The sequence below is a fragment of the Onychomys torridus genome, chromosome X (assembly GCF_903995425.1).
Source record: "Onychomys torridus chromosome X, mOncTor1.1, whole genome shotgun sequence".
In the NCBI taxonomy this organism is placed as follows: domain Eukaryota; kingdom Metazoa; phylum Chordata; class Mammalia; order Rodentia; family Cricetidae; genus Onychomys; species Onychomys torridus.
In genome coordinates this window covers 76621495-76640100 of record NC_050466.1, presented here as the reverse complement: position 1 = coordinate 76640100, position 18606 = coordinate 76621495, and the positions used below count along the sequence as shown (strand labels likewise).

Below are 18606 nucleotides of genomic sequence, written 5' to 3'. Positions count from 1 at the left end.
AAAGGTGCACGTCACTACCGCCTGGCTTATTTATAGTTTTGAAAGATTTGCTTGAAAGCTTTCATTCCATTTATTTATTGCATTTATTTAGTTCTTTTCAGGGAAGGCAGGCATGCATTCTGTGGCAGGCATGTGGGAAAAAGAGAATAACTGACTAGGGTCAGTTTTCTACTTTCACCTTGTAGATCTCAAGGGTCAAACAAGTTGCCAGGCTGGGCACCAAGCACCTTTACCCGCTGAGCTGTCTTGATGGACTTTTTTGTTTTAAGTGTTCCATGCTGGTCTTGAACCCACTAAGAAGCCAAGGATAACTTTGAACTCCTGATCTTCCTCCACCTCCCAAGTGTTTGGTTTACTGGTGTGCACCATGACACTTGGCTTTAAATTGCTTTCAAAGCAGATATGGAAATTCCCTTTGTATGTTTCATGTTCTGTGGTGGCCCCTAAATATACCTCAGCAAACCAAGGGGGCTTGTCATTCGTGTAGCTTTGTGTCGTAGAAATTTGGCAGCTAGAAGAAGAAATGTCAAGAGAACTAGAGAGGAGAAAAGAGTTAGAGAAAGAAGCTGCTTAACCATTACAAGGAGAGACTCTTCCTTCAACTTCATTTCATCTAGAGAAACATCTGAATTTTCATCCATCCATGTAGGTTTCAGTTGAGAGTTTCATCATGGTATTGAATATTTAGCAGCTTCATTCCAAAGAAAGATCACATGGGATTAGTGGAAACAGAATTAGATTGCCCCATGGATTTGCGGTCAAGCTTCTTTGGCTTGTTTTTTATCATGGTGTGATGTTTGCACTTTTAATTTTCTTTATCTTAATTCAGGCTGCTAGAACCAAATATACCGTAGACTCAGTGGCTTATTCAGTAGATTTGTGTTTATGATAGTTGTGGACCTTAAAAGTTTGAGGCTGAGATCAAGGTGCCCTCACAAGTCCAAATCAACTGGCACTTTGATCTCCATATAGTGGAGAGCAGAATGCAAGAAAGCAAACTCTTTCCAATCTTTTTATAAGTGTGCCAATCCCATTTCTGAGACTCTGTTGTTCTAACATAATCACTTCCCAAAGGCTTCGCATCCTAACTCCTTCAAATTTGGGGTTAGGAGTTCATTTTGATTTTTTTCTATGATATATTCAGTCCAAAACCATTGGCGGTGGTACATTGATCCAAGCCCTTGGGGCATGGAACCAGAGAGATCAGGAGTTCAAGTTCATATGTATATATTCACTATATATAGATATTCCATATATATGTGTACACACACACACACACACACACACACACACACACACACACACACACACTGTATAGTGAATCTGAGGGCAGCCTGGAATACACAGGATTCTAAACAAAACAATGAAATCAGTTCAGAGCACCCTTTTTCTTCCTTTTCCTCTTGTAAAGCTCTGTCACTCTAGCATATTCTTTTCATTTTCCTGGTTTTACTCACTGATTTATATAACTGATGAACAATATTTACTATGAACAAGCAACTGAGAAGAAAAGTTTGTATTTTTCTTTTTTAAAATTTCCCTGAGATGGCTCATTGGGTGCCTGATAACTTGAGTTTGAGCCCTGGGATGGATATGTGGAAGGAGAGAACTAACTTTGCTAGTGTCATATGACTTCCATACACATGCCAGGCACACACACACACACACAGAATGAAAAATATAAAAAAAAAATGAAAGAAAATCCCTTTCATGTGGGCTTTTTTTTTTAACCTATATGTGTGCTAAACAGTGAATATATTTACCCCAGTATAGGAACCGGGGAAATAAGATATAAGATCTTAGAATTAACTGGTGGCCATGGTATAGGTTTATCCCACAAACAGAATCCTGACAAAGGCTATGCTAACTTGCAATAAAGCTGTGTGCTTACTGCTACCTTTTCCAATTGTAAACAGATGAAAGTTCAGTGGATCCCATAGGTACATACAAGCTATTGTTAGATGTCTACATGTATGAGTATATATGTGTGTGCATGCTCTAATATATATTAGAATTAATAAGGTACACTGTAGTACAGTATCTAAGAGGAGTGCCACTTTACATCACTACTTCCCAGACACTCAGGTCTGTCATTGGAATTTTGGCTTTTATGTACTAACAGCTAGAGTTGATTTCATATTCTGCATGTATATACATTTGTAAACACACACACACACACACACACACACACACACACACACACAAGGAGGTGAATGGGTTTTAATTTTTCTGCCTTTTCTACTTCCCATTTTTCTTTTGGCCCCATCTGCTATTGAAAATATCATCAAATGAGGGACATAGTCTCTTCTTCCTTGTATATGACCTTTCAAACAGCTTAATTCCTGGCTTAACTATTGGCACTTACGATTCTTATATTATCACGGGAAAGAAGCCAGTAACACTTTGTAAAACTCTGGGGGCCCTTGCTTATGGTGAGGTGGATAACATGGAGCCTTCCTTTCATCTTACCATACTGCAAACTGCTCAGGACAAACCATCTCAGAGGAGACTCACTCTTTGCTTTGTGCCTAGCCCACCGGATATAGATGACTCCTAGCCATTTTTCCAGTTTCATTTTCTTAGGTGTGCTTGTTGCTTCCTATTGTGGTGATTAGCCAAAATTGTTCAGATTTGTGATTTATTATTCCATATCTTCTGAAGATGATGATTTCTTCTGTACTGTGTATATCACTTAACTAACTGGTCATGGAGATTGAGGCAACTACATTTCTCTTCACTCATAAAACTCTTTTATCAGGACAAACTAAATGTATTAGATGTGACTTTATTCACACCATCCAAATTATTTTTGTAAACTATTCATTGGATGGTCTGGACCGTTGAAATTCCTATTTCCTTAGTCTAAATAAAAGCCATTAATAACTTCTAGAAGGTGTTTTTATGGCATTCTGTACTCCTTAGAGTTTATTTCCTACTATATATTACTTTATAACTTTAAGAGTTAACAGTTCCCTATTCCCAGTAAACAGTGCTGTTCCTGTCTATGGAAATGATTTTACTTCCAGCTACCCAATGAGGAAAGTACTTTCTTGGGATTGTACTTTCCCAAAATAGCTCTTTCATACCCTGCAGCCTATGACCACAGCAGGGACTGTAGCATGTTCTTTTAACATCCCCTTGAAGATGTGCTCTTGTAATATATCATGCATGATTTTAGTTCCATGGTTTTTTTGAACTAAGATGCATATATGCTGCCAAGTAGGGAAGAACCTTTCTGAACAATAAACACACACTTACATGGTTTTCATCCAGATGGAAGTGCTAGTGAACTGGACTTTCTTTGCTCCCTTCTACTCCATGCCTCTTCCGTTTCTTTTTCTACATTCACATGTGTAGAAAAAACATTCACTCTGATGAACTTGCCCAAGTGATCTACCATTTCCAAACAAGCATACATAGACCTTGAACCTGGCTGTCTCTAGCATGAATTGCCATTATTTCTCCTAATGCTCCAGCTGCTCCAGTTTCTCCTGGCTCTTCAGTTCCAGTTGCCGTTGTGCCCTCTGGCTCTTCAGTTCCAGCTGCTGGTACTTCCTCAGGTATTGGTGCTCTGGCTATTGCTCACTTCCCAGCCTTCCAACTCAGACACGTTGGGGGAAATTGACTGCTGCCGCCAGATCTGGACCTGCCACTTCTTTTGATCTCAGAAATTACCTCCACAAGGGGCCTAGTCCTCCAGCTTTGGGGGTCTTTCTTCTCTTTGGCTTTTGAGCTCTTATTCTGCCAATCTAATTCTCCCATCTTAGCTTCTGTAATGAATTTTCTAATTGTTTTGTTCTTAATTCAATTAATTTTGTACATCTGTGAGTTGCTTTGGTAGTATATCAACAACCACTGACATCTTTTTCTTTGCCATTTGTACTAATTCATTCCATATACTCTAATTGCCATGTACTCTTTGACTATAAAAAAATACAAAAATAAATATCATGGCAGCCCTCTGCAATCCTGGAACAGTGGAAGGAAAAGGACCTTAGATGCCATCCACTCTAGCATCCTTATTTTATATTTAGAGGATCCGGGTCAAGGAGGGTTTAAATAATTGAACAAGTCACAAAGCTTGTTGTTAGCAAAGCCAAACTTAGAACTTTGGTTTTACATTCAGTGTTTTGATTCTTTGTAGTGAGGATTTAATACGATGGATATCAGTGTTGTCAAGCCTAACTACAAGCCTGGTTAACTAGTCTTTGATAAGAGCAATAAAGTCATTGGACTACTGAGATTCCTAGTTCTACCTTATTGTCAGTGTTTCCTTTGGTTTTGAATTAATTATTTGGAGCACATTAATACACTAAGAACAGGCCCTACAAAAGACATACTCACCTATCTATCAGTATTGTGTTGGACTACTTGCAATACTCAGAAAAGTACATAGGCTTAGGCCAGAATGCTGCAAGGTAGGTCATGGTTAGATAAGTTCAAAGTTTCCTAGATGGTTCTATTATGCTTCCTAAGAAAGAATCACTGCTGTGGAGTTCTAGTAGTAGTATTTGGAAGGAGGGCTCTTATTTAAAGACAAATTTGTGGGTCCAATTCCCAGCTCTACTGTGCCTGAATCATGGAGTATGGGGCCTGTATTTCAGCTCCACAGTAAGTGTTGTATCCATTAAGATGTCAATAAACAGGGACTGCTGGTGTGGAGTCAGTGGAAGAGTAGTTGCATGGCATTTGGGAAGTCCCCTATTCCATCCCTACCTAACCCCAGTGAGAGGCCAGGGTGGTGGGGAGGAGAGGAAGAGACAGAGAAGGAGGGAGAACACCAGATGTAGGAAGGAGGCTTATATTATCAAAGAGGCCAGCAAGCCAAGAGTCTATGGATATCGACTGTATTTGTTTAGATCCCTCTCTAAGAAATGTATTTTATATTATGATTCAACAAACCCATATAACTAAAACAAATGTTTCCCACATTGATCTTTATCCTGTGAAATAGAACAAACTCTAATATTTGCTATCCCAATCTACCATTTAATTTTTTGATGTAGGAATCAAAACTCACTAAATTGATTTTCACCTTATAACTCATTGTATTTGAAAACACTGAGAATTAAGATGTGCTTGCTAATCGTACGTATTACGGATTTAAAACCTCTCCCCTGAATCCTTCCACTTTCCCAGCTACTCTTGTTAATCCAATAACATCTGCTAAGGTTGCTTGTCTGTGAGCAAAGTCTATTTTTGTCATCATCACACAGTACTGTTACTATGTAAAACGGAGCTGACTCTTGTTCTTTTGATATGGGAGATGTTGCCACCTCTGATGATATTGCTAATGGTTTGTGTCCTGACATTGTACTAGAAAACTCAGCTCCAACTAAATCAAGTGAAAAAAAAAAAACAACAACAGTAAAAGCAGTTTATTTTGCTAATGGATCTAGTCACCCAGTGGTAGCATAGTTTAGGTGTTAATTGGTTCTGAATACAGAAAGTCACTGGTATCCCCCTCAAGTCTATCTTTTCTGAGATGGCTCCTCACATGAGAGACTCAGATCTCCTGTCATGAAAATAGCAGGCCCAAATCACATAGTGCTAAACGTAGCCAAGAATGATGATTGAAGGCTGACCATAAATCTCGGTTCAGTGATTTGGCCAAGGGATCTCTTGTGTAAGAACTTAGGGTTCATACCTAACCCTGGAACTTGGGGCAGGGAAATTTTTTAGATAAACCACACAGCTGAGGGTTATGGAAATCTAAATCTCCAAAAGGAATTTGAGATAATGCTTCTGGGGTCAAGGGAAGTAGGTGCTGGGGACCAAATGAAGACCTTAACTATAGGCCATCTATTGTCATGAGTTTTGCTCTCCTTCTGTTTTCTTGATTGTCATGTGGGTCACTTGCTGCTTTTTATACCTATGAAAACCAGTATTTTATCCTGAAGTCTCTAGTTTAAATCTCATGGGAATTAGTACTTATCAAAATGAAGCTCAGAGCTATTTAGATAATTAGAACGAATTTGTAAAAATTTACTACAGGGAAGAACTGATTCTAAATGTAGAGAACAGAATAACACTGTTAAGTGAACCAAACAAGGTATCTGGCAGCATTCAAAAATGTAGTGTGCAATCTTGCATTATCTGCCCTGGAGTCCTTTAAATAGACTATGGGCCTCAGGTTTTTTTCAGGAAGCATCTGAGCACAGTTAGTGTCCTAAAAATACTGACTTACCACTAGTAGATTAAAAGTTATAAAAGTTAAATACAATAGACCCGGTCTCTTATAAAACAAGAGATAGAAAATCTGGCTTATTGATCACTTATGCAATCTATTTTATAGTTTTTAGTGCATTCTCCTCCCCAAGCTTCTGTCACAAAGCTAAATGAGATAATTTCTTAGGGAAGAAAATGGTGGTCCATTAAAGTAGAGTTTTCCCCATATAATCCAGCAATGAAATGGATTGTAATTAAAGAAAATAATGATTTCAGTTCTTGCATCCTTTGAAAGATTTTATTATAAATAATCATCCCATCGGGTTTTCTACTTTGTCTTTGTCACAGTCTTCTCCCAAGGCTTCTAAGATAGGCATTTTATCCTGAGCTGTGCGTTTTGCACTGCCAACTAGCCTGCCCGGCTTTTAAGTCTTCTCTCTACCCACGTGTGTTTAGAAAATCCCTACTCCAAATGCTCTTTCATTAAAAATAATGCAAAATAAAAGCCCCAAGGTTTGTATTGATCCCATAATTTGGTCTGTAATTTTGCATAAAAGCTTTCAATTCTCCTTTGTAAATATTCTTCTAACAGTATGTCTATTCATTTCTAATTTTCTAATTTCTATCCTTTAAAAGCTATAGCATTTTAATTGCTTATGGAAACTAATCAGTCTCTTATCTGTGACAGTGATTTATTAAGTTCTCATTTTTATGACATTCTTCTTATGTATTATTATGTTTTGATCTGTAGTGTGGCTTGACCTAAGAACCCAGTCTACCGTTGAGAACCTTAGTAAAAGAATTCCAGGAAATAATAACTTTGTCAAGGTAAGAAGTCTCTTCAGAAGTACACAGTAAGAATGTGTGTTTAAAAAAAGTTCGCAGATTTCATGAGAAAGACTATTTCTATTACAACCTATGGTAAAATGATTATTTTATACAACTTATAGAATATTTCTTTCAGATAACTGTGGTCAAATCAAGTCTTTAGCTTTCTTTGTGTTCTGTGGGGAAATCAAATAACAATACCCCAAGAGGACAGACTGGTAGAGAGATCATAATGTCCCAGTAGCTTAAATCATATTACCTAAGGGCTGTTTCCTTTAATTCACCCATACTTTCAGAACCCATCAGCATAGTTCCCTATTGCCCACTGAAGAAAGTCCTAAGTGCTTTTGAGGTTTTAGTAACCTGGATTCGGTGAGAAAGAAAAAGTCGGTAGTATTCAAGATCTTCACTAAAGACCTTTTTTTGTTTTTGTTTTTTTAAAATAAAACAAAGCAAAAAACAAAAACGTTTTCACATGAAAAAGAATAATAAAATATGTCTAATTTTAAATCCTCATATAGATCTTTCTCTTTAGATAAGTGAAGTTAATTTCTTAGCAAGTTCAGGTTCTTCTAGAACCCAAAAAGAAGAAGTTCTTTTTCTTTTAATGAGATGTGTCCCCCTTTTATTTGCCAGTGGGAAACATGTTGGATCTTGGGTCTGAAGCTAATATTCAAATACCATTAATTATAACAGACTAACAGATAATCCCATGTATGCTCCCTTCCTTGCCTAAGTAGTTTCAGGCTTGTCTTGCCCATTTATTTTCTGAGCTTCAAGGGTTGTGTAGTTTCCTCTGCATTACCACTGCAGGCAACTTTTACATTCCCTATCTGCATCATTTAAGACTGTGTCTGCTAGGTTTGCAAGATCTTCTGGAGGACAGCCTGTACCTCTAGGGGATGACCTTGCAACTCAAATAATATTTCCATGTGTTACTGTCTTCCATTATTTCTGAGCATTGATACTCTCTGCCCCAACAACCCAAAAAAAGCTAGAGACCTTAAGATTTTTAACTTGCTGATGGAGTTAAAATATTTGAGAACATTATGGTTTCTGGTTATATGTTTTTATGGATTCTCTCTCTCTCTCTCTCTCTCTCTCTCTCTTTCTCTCTTTCTCTCTCTCTCTCTCTCTGTGTGTGTGTGTGTGTGTGTGTGTGTGTGTGTGTGTGTGTTTTGTTTTTTTTCTCTTTGCTTTTTTAAAATTATGGTTTGTGGGGTTTCTTGTTTGTTTGCTTATTTGTTTACTAGAGAGAGAGAGAGAAAGCACATGGAGTTGAGTGGGGTGGCTATGAGAAGGGAACTGTGATTGGAATATATTGTATGAAGTTTTTTCAGTAAAAAAATTACAAGCATTTTTTGAGACAGGGTCTTACTGTGTAGCCCTCCCTGGCTGACTTGGAGCTCACTGTATATACCAAGCGGGCCTGCCTCAAACTTGCAACAATCCTCTTCTATACCTTTTATTTTATTTTATGTGTCTGGATGTTTTGCCAGCATGTATTAGCTGTGCACTGCATGTCTGCCTGGTGCCCACATAGGCAAGAGAGTGTTCAATTCCCTGGGCCTGGAGTTTCAGACAGCTATTAGACACTATATGGGTAGTGGGAATGAAACCTGGGTCCTCTGGAAGAGCAGTCAGTGCCTTATGTGCTAACGCATCTTTCCAGCTCCTCAGCAATCTTTTTGCTTCTGCCTCTCAAATGTTGAGATTATAGGCACGTACGTATCAGTATAGCACATCAGCTATGATTTGAGTTTTCTCGTGATGTATGTTCATATGAGGTAAGAATAGGGCATAGGATAAGGAGAGAAAGCTAATTATATCACTTTTATGTTACTTTAATTACATCTTTAATCCCTTTACTTGAACTTTATAAAGAAATTGGATATTTAATATGCCAACAAGAATTGAACCTTATTCATTCTCAAGAAAGAGCAATAAGCACACATGAGTTCCATTTTCTTCCTGTCATTGTATGTGCTGACTTTAGCCAGCTGCTTTCTTATGGACAGCAATTTTGTATTGTTTTAATCTGGCATGTCGTTGACCTCTGCTTTATTTTCCACTGATATTTGCATAGGTATGTATGTATATATGTATGTATGTATGTGTGTATGAATGTATATATATGCATATATACACAAATATGGTATGTCTTTAAATTATGTGTTTGAAAGTAGTTTTCTTGCTATTGTTATTAATGTATGACTATAAAGTTCACAATCTATCATGAAAAGAAAAATGAAGTGGAGACTTTTGGTTTAGATCTACAGATGAACGATTTATTGCAAAATGATATCGTACTATCACTATCTAAAAGATGGCGTGGCACTTCGTTTTCTCTTTACCTTGCTTACATGGATACCCTTTGAACTGCAAACATAATTGCTCTGCTCTTTGGTCATGAGCATGCTTCCCTGTACCATGGGCTAGGAAAGGTACTTTCATTTGAAAGCCCATGGGATTATCCACTGAGCAGTTTGTCGTTGATGTTGTTGAGTTCTTTTCTTTAGACGTTTCCTTTTCAATGGTGGTGAGTAGAATTGACTGACTACACTTGGGAACTGTTTTAGTCCAAGACAGGCCTTCCACTCAGCACTTACTTCAGTGCGGTGAAACTTCGTTGGCTCCTGGACAACGTGGGAACGGTTCAAAAGGCTGTGGAAGAAAATAGAGCTCTTTTTGGGACCATTGATTCATGGCTCATTTGGGTACGTTTAAATGTAATGAATGCACAGAGAATGGTTTTGTTTTTTTTTTTTTTTAAACTGTCCTACCTACTATTTTTGTCCAACATTTTAGACTTTTACTTAGCATCATTACTGAGGAAAAACTACTCGAAGCAGCAGAATGTCTGTCTCCATTTGAGAGACATTTTTGTCTACTTCCCTTTTTACTTTTCTTGTTTCATTTGAGCGACAGCAGAAGATAATTAGAAAAACCGTATTTCTTAAGTCTTATCATTTGAGCATGTCATCTAGGTAGCTTTTCTCTCAAGCCTAGCATCTCCTTCTATCCCACTAGTTATTTCTCAGAAGAAATAACTATTTTTTTAAAGATTGATTTTATTTATTATATAGTGTTCCGCCTGCATATATGCCTGCTGGCCAGAAGAGGGCACCAGATCCCATTACAGATGGTTGTGAGCCACCATATGGTTGCTGGGAATTGAACTCAGGACCTTTGGAAGAACAGCCAGTGCTCTTAATCACTGAGCCATCTCTCCAGCCCCCAATTTTTGTTTTTTTGTTTTTTGAGACAAGGTTTCTCTGTATAGTTTTGGTGCCTGTCCTAGAACTCATTCTGTAGCCCAGGCTGGCATCGAACACACAGAGATCTGCCTGCCTCTGCCTCCCAAGTGCTGGGATTAAAGGCGTGCACCACCACTGCCTGGCTAAGAAATAACTATTTCACATATTAAATGCCTCAACTACTTTCTTCTTCACAGTCAACATTTTATAGCGTTCTCTTATGAAATCATGCTAGGAGATGAAACTAAATCATAGCACAAGTTAATATTAAAATGTTTTGTCTAGAGCTGAATACAGACCAGTAGAAATTAATGGTTTAGATATTTATATGACACATTATTTTCCTGTTTTGGCTTTTTTGAGATAGGGTCTCAGTATATAGACCTGATGGGCCTGCAGTTCACTACATAGACGCTATCAGACTTGAGCTTGTGCCAATCCTCCGCCATCTGTCTCCTGAGTCTTGAGATGCAGATCTGTGTCACTACATCCAGAGATTTCCAATCAGTCTGTCTTTGTCTCTCTGTGTGTCTCTCTTCCTCTCTGATAGGATTTTATGATGTAGCCTTGGGTGACCTAGAACTTGCTGTGTAGACCAGAGACATCCACCTCCCTGTGCCTTCCAAGTGCTGGGATTAAATGTGTCTGCCACCACACCTGGCTTGCAATGTACACCTTTTGGTTTTTAAAAATTATGTCATTATTTTGTGTGTGTGGGTATTTTACTGGAATGCATATATGTGCATCATGTGTATGCAGTATCCTCTGAGATCAGAAGAGAGTGTTATATTTCTTGGGACTGGAGTTGATACAGTTGTGAGCTCAAGTATGGGTGCTGGTGATTGAACCTGGGTCCTCTTGAAGAGTAGCCAATGCTCTTTGCTGAGCCATCTTTCTAGCTCCACAATATGTATCTTTATAGTATATGTCCTTTTGTGGTTCATTTTCTCTCTCTCTTTGTTTTATCCCTGTTAGATTTATTATAGGCATTTTTGTTAATGTGTCTCTAAACAGTCAACACTGTAGTTAACATCTCTAATAGTAAGCCAACTGTAAGATCATACACTGTTGTGCCAGTCTTTGTGCCAATCTTGCTTCAACTATACTCACAATTCCAAACACACAGTTCCACAAATACTTCAGTAACTCTATGAGGAAATTTTCACCATTTGGGGGAACTTCAAGCCAGTATTGTCCTTATCCTCATTTATGGGATCTATATAGCAGGCCTTTGAGAATTCTTCCTGGAAGAGTTGGCTTCTGTACCCGGCCAGGGAATGTAGACTGTTTCCTTACATGTCAGCCACAGTTGAATGACTAGCTCTAGCAGTTGTTTCGAGGCTGAATGACGTAGATCGGGGACCTATGAGCTACAGGAGACAGGAGGGTACATTTGGGGGCTCTGCCCCATTGGGATGCGGTTTGTTCCTTTATTCTTCTCTTACCTCTTATCCTTTCCACTTGAAGGAGGTCAGCATTGCTTCTGAAGGTATTATAGAAAACTTAAAACCGTTTTCAGGATGTGTGCAAAAAGATGTGTTATAAAAAAAAGAAAAAGTGAATATAGAAAGTTTTCTATAAACCTTTGGAGGTAACGTTCCACCTAGTCAAAAGTTTAAGGCTCTGAATTTTCCAAAGAGAGAAGATTAAAAAACAATACTGATTTTCGTTTAATCAGAAATTAGCTAGAATTGCATGAGTAGAGTAACCACATGAGGCTGTGAACACTTGTGTGCTGTCATTCTGAAGTATAGTATATTGTGAATATAAAATACACACTGGATTCTGCAGCTTTAAGACAAAAAGAAAGTCAAATGTATTACTAATAAGTTTTATTGATTATGTGTTCAAATGTTATTTTAGACATATTGGCTAAGTAAGATGAAATGCAGGTCTTATGGGTGTATTTTATCGTTCTATTACTTTTGTGTTTTTAATGTAGCTACTTTTTAAAATTCCATTTATTTGTGTGTGGGGGATGGTGAGTACATGTATGGCATGTGTGTGGAGGTCAGAGGACAACTTGTGGGAGTCAGTTCTCTCCTTTTACCACGTGGGTTCCAGGAATTAACTCAGGTCCATCAAGCTTGGCAGCAGGTAAGTGCCTTTCTCTGATAAGCCATCCTGCAGGTCCAGCTACTAGACATTTTAAAATTACATGTGTAGCTCAGCTCAAATTTCTATTGAATGCTGCTGAAACCTCAATAATTGAAAGGTTTGATTCTTCCATTTGTTTTATGGGCCCTGCTGCTAATAATTGCCCTTGACAGTATGTAAATACATGTGCAGATGAGTTCAGATTTAACCTGTCCCTTTTGTTCTGTCTAGAGTTTGACAGGGGGACTCAATGGGGGTGTCCACTGTACAGATGTAACAAATGCGAGTAGGACGATGCTTTTCAACATCCATTCTTTGGAATGGGATAAGGAACTCTGCGAGTAAGTTATGGTTTGGCCTCAATGCAGTTTTTTCTATACATTCTTATGTACATTATTTATTTAGAATCTAAATCTTATTGTTTGTAGATGGTAGTTGTATACAAACATTGTTACATTTCAACTACAGTTTGCTAGTCTGTTTTCATATGTGGGTTTTTGTTTTGTTGTTGGGGGAGACATTTTTTGGCCCAGCCTAATCTTGAATTTGTGGTGATTGCTTTGCATCAGCTTCACTAGTTCTGGGATTATAGGTATGAACCACCACACACAGCTTCTATTGTGGTTTTTTTTTTAGCTTTCTTTTTATGTATTCTTTGTGTCTTTCATGCATCTCGATCTCATTTATCTCTTCATCCCTTCATATCCACCCTTCCAACCTCCTCCCCAAAATAAAATAAAATAAAATAAAATTTGAGAGAGAATAAAAGAAATCTCATCACAGAAGCTTTAGTATGACACAGAGAGTTACCCTTTTGTCCATATATTTTCACTTGCAAGTGTTCATTGCAAAGAGTCATTGGTCTGGTGTGAGGCCTCTGGTTTCTACTACAGCCTCACTGGGGCTCCTCTTGGATACCCTGATATTGCCCTATGTCATGGAGAATCTGTAGCTTTGGATCTGCAGGTCCAGCACCCCCTTCATGTGTTCTACCAGATCATAAATGGAGTGGATGTTCTGCTTGGCCAACTCATAACCCTGTTCTGGACCTGTGTAGTTGCAAGGTTGATCAGCCTGTCAGCTTTCCTCCCTCCGCCTTACCACCAGGGTGAGCTGTCCAGCATTGCCACCCCCCACCCCTCACCGCCACCCTCAGGGTCACCCAGGCTGCAGCTGGTGAGGGACAGGGACAGCTCTCTAGGTGGCATCTTTCCCTCGCCCTCACCATGTGTTTGTGTTTTAACTTTATATATTATATGTGAGTGTACACACTCACTTTCAAGGACACAATGGCTATGATGCGTGTATGTAGGACAGTAGGGAACCTGTATAAGTCACTTTTCCCCTGCCCTTTGGATTCCATGGAGCAAACTCTGGACCTTCAGTTTGGTGATAAGTGCCTTTACCTGCTGAGCCAGCTCGCCAATCATAGCTATGACACATAGGTCAACAGGTCATATTAATTATTCTTCATGGATTAGCCTCTTTTAGAAAAGTTCTTTGCTTTCTGAGTATGCTTTAAAATTTGTAATGATTTCCTTGGTTAAGGTTGGACTGTTAAAAAATACCCAAAAAAACAGCTATGTTTTCTTGGCTAATATGTTTACCACTATTGAATTCTATGCTCAGATGTGCCTATTTTCTAATTATTTATATTTAAAATGTTTCCACATTTATTCAAACAGTGTTATATACCCAAAGCTATTATTTTTCAGATTTTTTGGAATTCCAATGGAAATTCTTCCCAATGTCCGGAGTTCTTCTGAGATCTATGGCCTAATGGTAAAATAAACAGTAGGAGGGGGGGATTTTATTAAAAAAGAAAGATCTTTGCCATTTAGAATTCAACAGTCAACTTTATTATGTTTTATAGCTTGGGATTTGGGACTTTCTCTGTGAATGTCCGTAATATGTAAAATAAGGATTTAATGTTTTAAAATGGCTTTATAAACTAAAAACTTCAAGTCCTTACTACCAATTGATTTTATATTTATAAACTTGAGTTGGCTTTTCTTTCAGTAATATTGTTTTTGTCTTTTGAATATTAATATTTTGAAGTATTATCCATAACCTGACTCTCAACAGTGGTGTGGGAATGTTTAAGCCTGTTTTCCCTTCCATATAACTGTAGTAGCTGTGATGTCTGCTTTTAATTTAGAGCAGGTACTAGTCCCATCTTAATAGTGTTCTTTTTCCTAGTTAATCCCTTTCAGTGACTGAACCATTGATATATATTTCATTCTTTGTCAGTTTGGAAGAATTTAACAAAGAAACTGAAAGCAAACAGTCTGTTTCTAAATTAGGTTGCAAATTAAGGCAGTTTCCATAATGGGCATTTTACTGAAACCCAGAGGGAAAAAAGTAAGTGTGTTTAGCGTCAGTGAAAATCTGTAGTCAAGTATCAGGAAGAGAAACCTTTAGGAGGTTTTGAATTGGTATTTCAGCACATAAATTTGAAATTTATGATAAAACTTAATAAGTTTAAGGAAGCTTCAAAACTAGCCATTTCATGAAAAATATTAGGAACGCCATTCGTGCAGTTAATAAAAATAGAACTGACTGCCAAATGCTCTAGCTGATGCTTGAGCAAGAATTTTTAAGTGTTCTTTGTAGAATAAGGCTTTTTAAGGCAGCGTGGATTGCTTAAGGCAGGCATGTCCCTGCTTATCTGTAGTGATTTCATAGTTTCAGGGTGATCACAAAATCACTTGGATCAGAGCAAAAGAGGTAACTTTTGAAATTGCTTCAGAGAATAATAGAAAGAAAACATTTCATCGGCCTAGTTTTCTCTTGCATTGAAAATATTATGCTTCTGTCCCCTCTCTCCCCCTTGCTGACTGTAGAAAATCTCTCATAGTCTGGTGAGTAGGCTATCCACCGATTATGCTACCCATTCATTCCGAAAAGATACAGTGCATTTCCATTTATTTTCAGACAAGCACAAGTCCGTTCACTAAACAAATGTATCTAGAATTTGCATAACCTTCCAAAATATTACAAGCTGTAGTCATATTTTATTTTTTGAAAGGAAGCAGAATCTTGTTTATTTGTTTTCCCTAAGATTAAAATAGATGTTTCTAAAATTCTGGGGGAGTTTTCCAGAGATTTGGATGCTACTCATTGCAAAGTACAGTTGTGGTGTACTTTGGCCTTTAGCGTAGTAGGGAAATTAGAAATGCTTTTTAAATAGCCTGTATATCTATTTTTCTAATGTCTTGTCCAATGTTTCAGACCAGTTAGTTGGAAATGCACTGTCACTTTTTTTGCATGCTTCCTCAGAGGACCCTCCTGGAATCCTCCAGAAGCCTTTCCCCATAAAGAAAACACAGCGCTTTACATGAACATTCCTTAGATTGTTTTAAAAGTTTGATTGTTTGAAAGTATAAGCAGACTTCTTATAATAAATTCTCAAGATAGAAAGCCTCTAGGTTTCCTGATGATTATATTTAAGCCTTTTATTTAGTCTAATCTTTATTAGTATCTAGGCTCATTTTAAAAGAATATATATATATATATATATATATATATATATATATAAAATAACTATCAGGCTGTAGGCGGGGAGCATAGCTCAGTAGTAGAGGACTTGCTTACTTTTCAGTAGGTGCTGAGTTTCATCCCTAGCACTAAAAGTCCAACCTTGAAAAATAGCTAGTCTGTAATTAACTGTAGAGTATTAAAGAAAGAAAGTAATAGGAATCTAGAGGGCATTTTCGATTTTGATAAGGGCTTCCATATATATATATATATATATATATATATATATATATATATATATACATACACACACATATACACACATACACACATATATGTATATATATGTATATACACACACACATATACACACATACACACATATATGTGTATATATGTATACACACACACACACACACACACACACACACACACACATATATATAAATATAAAATGTTGTTCCTACTGTCAAAGATACATGAAGAGGGCACTAGTGTTACCTCCTTCATATTAACAGCTAGGTGCTACAGATCCCAGGGCCATTTGCTAACAAATGGTAGGCTCAGGAGACAGTCTGAAGTTTTTCATTCAGTGTTCTTTCTGCTACATCATCCTTACTTTAGGGATCACATTCCTTAATTTCTCTAATTCCTTAATATCTGCACAAATTGCTCTGTTGTAATGTTTTCCCTGCTGTGGCCCTGGGAACCAGACCGGAGGCCCAGCATATGCTAGGCAATAGCTAGAGCACTGAGATACGTCCTCAGCCTTGTAATACGTTTTTTCAAAAACTGTTTTATAAAGTTTTGGTAACTAGCCACTAAAATCTCACTTTACGTCTTGCCGGGAATACTGATTGAAATAAAAAAACATCATTCATAAGTTAACTGTTACTTGTCTAAATTTAACTTTCTTTGAACAAATATCTGAAATCTAAGCACTCTTGGTATTTAAAAGCAGTTTGAGTAGAGAGAAGAGTGGATAAAATACAGCTCTCTGGGAACTATGTTCCATGCTAGTTTGATAATTATTTAAAAATATATCAGTTGTTTCATAACAGCAGCAGCAATATCAAAACACTAATTTTGATCTGTGATCACGTAGCCCAGTTGTCATTTTGTAAAGAAACGAGTTGTAGAGCGATTCAGCAGCCTGCTTGTGGCCTAACACTGACTAACCAGGGCTAGAGCCCATGTCTCCTGATTGCTAGTCCAGTGTTTTCTGTTCCTTTGCAATGCCATGTCTCTTCTGGTCGTTTCTACCAGTACTTCTAGTCTCTGTCTCTGCCCTGCTCATGTAGTTGAGACACTTGCTTTGTCTTGTCTGGTCACATCCTTTGGCATGTTGCTCTTCTTCTTCATTCCTGTATAAGTTATGTTAGTAGAGCCAACATTTTGTGACTGTTCCTAATCCTTTTTAAAAATTTTATCAGAAAGCTGGGGCCTTGGAAGGTGTGCCAATATCTGGGGTAAGTATCAGTACCAACTATGTTCCTATGGTAACCCCCAATCCCCACCTCCACCTCTATCCTACATTCCCCCTCGGTCTTAACCCTACTGCCTTTTCTTGAACTGGGGAGGCCAAGTCAGAGCGGCCACACTGGCCACTCGTTCTTCTGTGCCATAGGGTCAGTCACTCAAATCTTTTGAGGAAATTCTAAGCCTGGCGTGGTGATGCAGTACAAGCCAAATACTTTGGGTCCCAACTTTAAGTCTAGCCTCAGCCATATAGTGAGTTAGAGGCCAGCCTGGGTTACATGAGATTATGTTTCAAGAAAGCAAGGAAGAGATAGAAAGAAGAAAGAAACAAAGAAAGAAAGAAGGGATGGAGGGAGGAAGAGAGGGAGGAAAAGGAAATTTAAATCTCCCTTCTAATGCCTTTTGATTATCAAATGGGGGTAATGCCAATGGAAGGAAATGTAGGGCATAGACATTTCACTCCTTGATAAGTTAAAATACACAAAGAGAAACCTATGACTCAGATTTTTATTGTCATTTATAATTTCAGTGTTTGGGGGACCAGTCTGCTGCTTTGGTGGGACAAATGTGCTTCCAGGATGGACAGGCCAAAAACACGTGAGTTTACGAAAGCAGCTTAGAAAGCGATGTTGTTTTGTTTGCTTCTCTTCCCTGTTGCTTTAAAATGCAATACTTTAGTCACTTCAGTATGGAACTACACACTATTTTTATAATTTGTCTTCCCCTTTCTCCTCCTTTTCCCCTTTCTCTCTCTTTCTTGAGTCTTATATAGCAGCCCAGGCTGGCCTGAAACTCCTTATCCTCCTGTTGGGGTTTACAAGCATCTACCATGACACCCAGTTTTATGCAATTGGGGGATTAAACCCAGGGCCTCATGCATGTTAGGCTAGCATCCTGCCAAGTTAACTACATCCCCTGTTCTGATTTTTGTCTTTCATTTTAAATTTGGTTTTGGTATTTTTGAGATGGGCCTGACTCTCACCTCCTGAAACTTGCACCAGGTAGCTTATGACTACTAGTCAGAAATTCATGGAAATCTTTGCGTCTCAGCTCCCCATGTTCTAGAGCTTTGTTTTGTTGTTTACCCCAAGGCCATATTTGTTCCTTTTTTAAAAAGCTACATTGGTGGCATTGGGAAGAAATGAGGAAAAGCCATAATATGAATTATACTTTTCAGTGTGTTATCCTGCTCAGATGTTTCTACCTGTGACCAATCTCAAAGTGTATTTAGTGACATTTTCTTGACATGATGCTTTCTCTCTCATCTGAAGTGTCTCCACTGATGAGGAAATGAAGACTT

The 18606-nt window shown here is 38.0% G+C and overlaps 1 protein-coding gene across 13 annotated transcripts in view; it reads left to right on the top strand.

Moving 5' to 3' along the window:
• The window catches only part of Gk (glycerol kinase), a 79517-nt gene that overhangs the window by 29999 nt on the left and 30912 nt on the right, over positions 1 to 18606 (top strand). For 4 of the 13 annotated variants that reach the window (XM_036174844.1, XM_036174838.1, XM_036174834.1 and 1 more), the window contains exons 5-11: positions 6920 to 6996; positions 9576 to 9713; positions 12582 to 12691; positions 14066 to 14132; positions 15194 to 15211; positions 17261 to 17296; positions 17836 to 17903. In XM_036174844.1, coding sequence (XP_036030737.1) covers positions 6920 to 6996; positions 9576 to 9713; positions 12582 to 12691; positions 14066 to 14132; positions 15194 to 15211; positions 17261 to 17296; positions 17836 to 17903 — 514 coding nt within the window. Of the gene's footprint in view, positions 1 to 3476; positions 3561 to 6919; positions 6997 to 9575; positions 9714 to 12581; positions 12692 to 14065; positions 14133 to 15193; positions 15212 to 17260; positions 17297 to 17835; positions 17904 to 18606 lie in introns of all 13 variants that reach the window. The other 9 variants (XM_036174832.1, XM_036174839.1, XM_036174837.1 and 6 more) reach the window with 4 other exon arrangements.